The sequence below is a fragment of the Thalia democratica genome, chromosome 6 (genome assembly GCF_965202585.1).
Source record: "Thalia democratica chromosome 6, ktThaDemo2.hap1.1, whole genome shotgun sequence".
Classification (NCBI taxonomy): domain Eukaryota; kingdom Metazoa; phylum Chordata; class Thaliacea; order Salpida; family Salpidae; genus Thalia; species Thalia democratica.
This window is the reverse complement of record NC_139170.1, coordinates 14633072-14641198: the sequence shown is the minus strand read 5'-3', so window position 1 is coordinate 14641198 and position 8127 is coordinate 14633072. Positions and strand designations below refer to the sequence as shown.

The window sequence follows — 8127 nt, the reverse complement described above, 5'->3', positions numbered from 1 at the left end:
GACTAATAGAATTAGGAATTGAAAAAACAGGATTATTATAAAAGATAAATTTTCTTATATTTTGTAGTTATTTGTAGTTTTAGTCATTGCTTATTTTTAGAATGTGAAAACTAAATATTTCACTTAAATTGATAACTATAATCTTATTTTACTTTTTTGTTTCTTTTACTCGGAGCAGCGAAACATTGTAACAACAATATTATTATTAATAGTCTTTTGTTTAAAATTATTTAAAATGAAATTACACATTTAATCGTAGTTTGTTGATAAAAAGGTAAACTACTGAGCAACAAATAATAATAAAAATATTTTACTAAAAAAAAATGTATTGCTTTTGTTAAAAAAAATGACAAAACAAAAAGCTGTAAATCAAGAATTATAAATTTTAAACCATTTAATTTCAATGGATAACTTAACAAAATAGAGAAAAAAATAAAGTACATTTTTAATAGGTTAAGAATAATTTAAATCAGAAAATTCTTAAAAAACATGTTATTAAGAGTAGCCTTTTAATAAAGGTAAAAAGAAGTTAATTTTTTATTAGTTACAAAAAACTTTAATATTTTAAGTTGTATAATTTTCAAAACAAATTATAATACCAATTCAGTAAGAAACACATTCTACGTTTAAAATTTATTCGCATGACGACGTTTCGACTTTCAATAAGTCATTATCAACAAATTACTGTGCAAAAATAAATAAAATTAGTGATAAACAACTAAGTATACAAAAAAAAAAATTCTAAGTGATACATTATATAAAAATTTTATAAATTAAGATTATAAACTCTAATACAAAAAAACATTTTACATAAGTACTAACAAATTGTTACACTAATATATATCAAACTAATCAAAAATTCTTAATGTATGGGTAATACCCGGTTTAATTAATTGTTTATTTAAAATTGGATTATAGCGTTTAATTAGTAGAGCTTCACTTATTAGGGTCTCAAATTTATTTCTACATTCTTTCAAAATTCCAAAATTATTAGCAGTTATTTTTTCATTTTTACAAACATTACAATTGCTAATATGGTCCGATACCGATGTTTTGCCCTTTAAATGTTCTTTAATTCTTTCTACTAATGGTCGTGAAGTGAATAGTTGTTTATCACTAATTTTATTTATTTTTGCACAGTAATTTGTTGATAATGACTTATTGAAAGTCGAAACGTCGTCATGCGAATAAATTTTAAACGTAGAATGTGTTTCTTACTGAATTGGTATTTAAAAACTCCAGTATCCCCACCTGTTTTTTAAATTATAATACATCAAAAACTATATTTGTGGACAACTGTTGCATTTAAAAAAAACAATTACTTATACCACAACATTTACGATATTTATCTAAAAATAATAAATAATAGAAATCTATAAAATAAAAACTTTTTAAATTAAAATTTCAAAAGCAAACAATGTGTATTTAACATGATTCTAAAGTTTTATAAAACATACAAAATATTATAATTGTAGTTATTTTTTATGTACCTTTTTAGGGTTCGTACAAAATATAAAACTTTCAAACTTTTTAGAACTTTTATTGAAATATTTAAGCATATGAACTGATATTTTGCCAATTTTTCCAAAAACACTAGCCTGACGCGTATGAGTCCTGACCAGTTAACAATGTAAACCAAAAAGGATGGCAATTGTCAACTTGACCATATTTTAAATTTGAAAACAAGTACTGTTTAAAATCCGTGCAAAAGACTAAACAACTGTCTAAAATCTTCTTTATACTTTTCGTTTGCGTGCTTTGAAATTAAATGCCACTGCTTCAGTATGTACTGGTAGGTGAACATCTCAAGGGTTTTTATTTTGAAATAACTGCAGACCTGTAAAAATGTTAAATTACATAAACTGTCACACATCGGTATGTTGTGGATTTAAGAGCATTTTAAGCCGTAGTTAAATATTTGCTCAACTATTTAGTTACAAATTGATCAGCAAATTGATTTTTGATTAGAAAACTAAACTGCTGAAAAGTAAAGTACTTTTGCAGAGTTTTTTTTTAATAATTTAATTAAACTTCTTACAATATGGAAAATCAATTCACTAACTTTTTTAAATTGCAAAATCGAATTACAGTACTGAAAAGGTTATCACGAATTTTTGACAATTTATTCAACGATTTTAACAGTTTTTTCGAAAAGATTTTTAATAAAACTTAACTAAACTTTAAAGTTCAAAAAAAAGTTAATTTAAAATTAATTTGACTTAAAATAAAAAAAATTAAGCAACATACTGTGTTTGTAACTTTAAAAGGTTAAAACATTATACTTTAAGCTACAAACACTATTACTAAGTTTCTTAAACAATTGCTTAAAAAGGAAAATTTTCTTGATATTATAATAAAGTTGAGAACATAATAATTTTAATGGGCGTAGTAAAATAAACAGCAACATTCATTTCAAACTACTTATATCGTCTGTACATGGCTTCTCATATAATTAAATTAGTATCATAGTTGTTTAGCTAATGATTAGTATTTTATAATTTTTTACTACTTATGCTTCATGTCCAGTTTGTAGCAATACAATTACTTATAATCTACACTTTATACTTAAACAAAAGTCATAAAAGAGTCCAACTTTTTTTTTACAGAAATTAACAAAAAATCTATAATAATATACTATAAGATACTTTTAACAGAATAAAACACAATATTTAAATATTGAGATATAGTCAGTTGTGTAAAAAGATAAGTTTACAAACGTATGAAGAAGAAATTTTTCATTGCCAATTTTCAAAGAATTTTGAAAAGTCTACGAAAAAATCTATCTTCTCCTTCGTTTTTAAATCAATTAACCTCAAATTTTTATGAAATATACCTTGCATTAATAGAAAAGCCCTGACAAAAATTTTAGGAAAACTTAAAACTTAAGATTATTATAACCATAAAATAAAATTAGTTTTTTTTAACTTTTTAGGAAAATAATACTTTTACTCAAAATTTAAAAAAATTATACAATTTTCGAATCTAAAAATTATGAAACTTCAAATTTCAATAAATGAACTCGTTTTTAAATTCAAAGTATAATAAAATTAAAACGCTTTTAAACTAATTCACAATGGACTTAAACTAGTATTGAAATAAAAAATGGTATTTATAAACTTATCTTATCTAATACAAGCTTAAAACGTATCACAACTTAAATGAAGGGAACTTTTTAATTTAAGAAAAATTATTTTAATGCTCTTATCTCAAAAACAGAACTATTTTGGCAGTTATAGACCTAAAGTTTTATGAAATAATTTTTGAATTAAAACAAAAAGATTATTAAATTGAGACTATTAAATAAAAAATTCCTAAAAATTTAAACTTTCAAGTATAAAAATTAGATAGTATTTAATAATTCTTATATAATTCACAATGAAAATAATTAAGGTCTTTATCAGTGGCAACGCAGTTGATTTACATGGGTTGCAAAAAAAACTGTTTTCGTTATTTTTATCTCTAATACTTTGAAACTACATTCTTTTTTGTAGTTTTAACATAACTGCATATTTTAACATAAAGTTTAATTAAATTTTAAGTAGTTTATTTTTTCAGCATCACCACACATAAGTTATGCCACTGGTCAAATAGATTTGTGAATAAAATGTAAACTATCATGACTGTCTAATTTTTTTTTATACTTTTCCTTAACTTTATAATATAAAATTCATTACTTTTCGTAACAACTTTCAATAAAAACTGATTACTAAATTTGAAGGTTTTTTATCAAAATGTTTTTAAAATAATTAAGCAAATTAAAAATAAAATAAACTGAAAAAAAAACACTAAAAATGATAATTAATGTCTAAGTAGTATTAATTTAAGTATCACAAAAGTAGATAATCTCTTTTTAAAGATTGGTTATTAAAGCCAGAAAATTTCTTTTTTAAGTTGAAGATTATCAACATTGCAAACTTATTATTAAATTTAATTTTTTTTAACATGATTTTATTTTGATTTTACAGTACAACAAAAAAATTGAATTAAAAGCGTTTTATATTTTGTAGCTACTAAAAATTTAACAGATGATAAAACAAAGAAATGTCTCAATTTTTACTTAAATCTAAAACACACATTATCAAAAATATTTTACTTTAATTTACTTTTTATTAGACAACTAGCATGTAGCAAAAACTTGCTTAATTATCTTTACTTAAAGCCTGATAAATTAGGTTCTGTAATGGTTAAATTTCATAATTTTCCTGTTCAAATTTAGGGTTATCTAGGATATAAAACCACTGACAATTTTTATAAATCTAGTTTCGAGTACACTGTGCATTTGAAAATAAAAATGGTTTAAAACTACACTGAAACTATAATTTTTTAAAGCTCAAATTATAACAAACTTGAAAAAGTAGAAAGTACTCTTCATAAGACCGAATATTATCGTCAAAAAATTGTTTTACATCAAGATTCCATTGTTCTATAGGCGGAATATTTCCACCTTCGCTCATATTTCTAAATTCTAAGTTGTCTTTAAACTTTGAAATCCACAAAATAACCTGAAAATCAGAAGCTAATTTAAGAGTAGAAATTGAAATATTTTGTTGTGCAGCTAGTTGTATTTTTGCAGCAATTAAAGTCTACAGCTCAAAAAATTAGATATACTTTAGTAAGTCATTTTTTTCCAAAAAAAAAAAATATAGGGGTGCATAGGTCTATAGCAGAAACTTTATATAACAATGGTTAGAGTACAGTTCAAGCTTAGTTTTATTAATATAAACTAACTTATATCTTTTACTTTAAGCTTTCAATTAAGAGCCTATGATTTATTTTTATTGGATTAAAATAGTTTTTTGATAGAGGATTTTCAATATACTTTTGTAAGAAAAAAAAATTAATCAATTGTTTTATTGTATTTATAACTATTTAACAATTGTTTCTTGAAGATTTCGAGTCACTCACCTAAACCAACTAAAAAAAAGAAAAACTTTTAGTTAAATCAAACAAAAATTAAGTAAAGCAATGATACTTTTTCCTATTATTTACACTTTTGTAAAATCTTTCTTTATAAAATAACTTTATGTCAAAAACTAAATGAAATTATCTCATTCTGTTAGGTCATATATAGGGTTAACCTTATATTTTAAAATTTTGTCTTATTTATTAATTATGCTAAGAAGTATTTTTTACCGTAACAGATCAAATATGCACAACGTTATTTTTGCACAAAGAGTCAAATATGTATGAAGGGACACTTTTGCACAAAGACTTTTTTGCAGGAAGAGACATTTTTCCACAAAGGGACACTTTTTCACAGAGGTCACTTTTGCACAAAGGATCATTTTTGCACAAGAGTAAAAAAAATTTTTTTAATAGGAAAAAATATATATATAAAAAATAAACTAGAAAATAAAAAAACAATTGATAAATTAATTATAAACAAACAAAAAACAAAATTACCAACAGAGGGTAAGGGTTAAGGGGTTATAGTGATAGTAAAAAAAATAATAAAAAATTTAAGTTAATATTTTTTTTTATCCCATGCAACTTGTGTAAAAAAGTCTTTAAGCAAAATAGACCCCGTGCAAAAGTGTTGTTGTGCATATTTGACCTTTTGTACAAAAGTGTACCTTTGTGGATATTAGACTTTTTTACCATTTGTAAACCCATTATTTACAGCTTAGTAAAGCTTAAAGTAGTTTTTGAGATATGAGAGATTAAAACTGGTGAGCTCGGTAGCTTTCATATAAACTAAAAATAGACTGTGCAAACTAAAAGGGAAAATTATATTTTTTGAAATTATATCTTTCCTTATTTTTCAAATAAGTCTATTTTAGGTTTTTCTTATTCTTAACTAATTAGTCTTTTACTATAATTCAGGAAATTTAAAACTTTCGAAGAAAATCTTTTTTTTACTTGACAATAATTTTTACTAATACTTTTAATATTTTTAAAAGATCAGTTTCTGAAAATTTTATTTTTTTATCTCAAAAAACAACGTAAAACAAACTGTTTGCATAACTAACAGTATATCAATTGTTAATAGAAAATTTATTTTGCATAAAAACTAACCTATAGTTTATACTTTCATATAAAAGCCTTTTTTCATTTTCTTAAAAAAATATTTGACCCAACCATCCTTTGACTTTATAACTACTTATAGTTCAATATTCAAGCTCTCATTTAAGAAACAATCTTGATTTCTTTAAAACAATGATAAAACTAGGTATATACTTTTATAGTGTTTAAATAAAAATGTAACAATTTACCATGTATACATATTTTGGACTGAAATCTTCAATGACCGTTTCTTTCACAATTGTTCTAAACAGCTTTTCATAATGGGTCAAATCCATTACTGTTAATCCTAAATTCTCACATTGGATGACTTCAACTTTACTGTCAGTCTTAATCTTAATTTGTAATGACATGTTTACTCAATTTTCAAAGCTGTAAAGTGTATAGTAATTAAGTATTTAAAAACGTTAAGTTACAATACCTTCCAATTTATTAAAAAAATCTAATACCAAAATAATAAGTTCATAATTTACTTGTTTGTAGCAAAATGCAACATTTAACAACTTATATTTTAATTAAAAAACTTTATTTGATTATAACAAAAGTTACTATTGCCAGGGACAAAAATTTATTTGACTTACTGAAAGCTAGCTTGATTTCATAAGACTTGTAAAAAAATAAACTCAGTACTATTAAAAGTAAAACTTATTTAGAATGTACTAAACAATTATATGTAGATCTATTTGTTTAAAATAACTTATCGTATTTTTTTAATTCATCTTAGTGATTAAACCAGGGGTGGTAACGTAAGGACCCTAGGCAAGATTTGGCCTGCCAACATAAGTATCTAGCTTGCACAGACTTTTTAATGTGTAAACAGGGAACGTGTCTAAATTGCACAAAGACAAAATTTCAAAAGGTAACTAAATAACACAAGGGGACATAATTGCACCAGAGCACAAAATTGCACGAAGCCAAATTTGCACAAGGGCACAAAATTGCATGAGAGGACAAAACTGCTTGAAGACAATTTTGCAGAGTTACATTTTTACCCGAGTGTAAAAAAATAAACAGAAAAAAAAACTAAAAATAATTTGTAAAAAAATAAACAAAAAAAAAGTTACTGACGGAGGGTAAGGGTTAGGGGTAACAGTGATAGTAAAAATAAAAAAATTATATATATATATTAAAAAAAAACTAATCAAAGAAAAAAAATGTTACCAACCGAGGGTTAGGGGTAACAGTGATAGTAAAAAAAAATATTTAAATTAATTAATAAAAAAAAAATAATAACTCTTAAAAATTGTCTGCTTGTGCAAATTTGTGCACTTCTGAAATTGTTTCCCCTTGTGCAATTTTGTATGCTTAATTTCTGTGTAAACATTACCTTAAGCAAACCATACAAACTTGATTTTTTTAGTAACCAAGTCTTCCAATTTATTTTTTAATTTTATTTAATTGTAGTGCTTCATTTTATAACTACGTTACTACAGTTTTTGCTTGTACAGAGATATTTTTTCAAAACAATTTTATTAAACTATAAGATTATCCCTTTGCAAAAAATAAAAAAACTTTGCAAGATACAATAGGTGATTACTGCAAATCAAGCTAAGCACAAACTAAAAAATATAAAAAAACATTATCTAAAAATCTATCTATCATTCATTGTTAGATATTTTTTAAATTTTTACATTAAACCCGTTAGCATTATTCAAATTTATTAAGTGTAGAAAATTTGATATGTTAAAAAAAAAAGATCCAAAGATTTCCTTTTTTTATCTTAAACTTTTATTTTTCAATATTGTTTTAATTTGAGAACAAAAAAAAAAGTTTTTCTTAAGAAATCTTTGCTAAAAATTTATGGTCACTAGTAGAAGAAAAAAGATATAAAGTAAATTTTAAAATTTGCGAGAAAACTAGATTGAAAAATTGACTACATTTATGCATCAAAACTTTTTACAATAACAATTGTTTCAAAAGTTTTTTTTATAAAAAATTAATTACAATTTATACTTAAGACTTTATGCAAAACTGTATGTTTATTTTTGTAAAAAAAAAATATTTAAACTTGTATGGACTTATTTTTTTTAATAAATAAAAAATCGCATAGAAAACATTGTTGTTTTTAGCACATTTAATTGAAAAATATGATAAAAATCATTTTAC

The 8127-nt window shown here is 23.3% G+C and overlaps 1 protein-coding gene across 1 annotated transcript; it reads right to left on the bottom strand.

Moving 5' to 3' along the window:
- Positions 1 to 1237: 1237 nt before the first annotated feature.
- On the bottom strand, positions 1238 to 6387 carry LOC145838674 (uncharacterized). Its single transcript, XM_082946298.1, has 3 exons — positions 6213 to 6387; positions 4347 to 4502; positions 1238 to 1837 (listed from the first exon to the last, which is right to left on the bottom strand). Exons 1-3 carry the CDS (start codon positions 6372 to 6374, stop codon positions 1694 to 1696), a joined length of 462 nt encoding a protein of 153 aa, XP_082802424.1. The 5' UTR covers positions 6375 to 6387; the 3' UTR covers positions 1238 to 1693.
- Positions 6388 to 8127: the final 1740 nt, after the last annotated feature.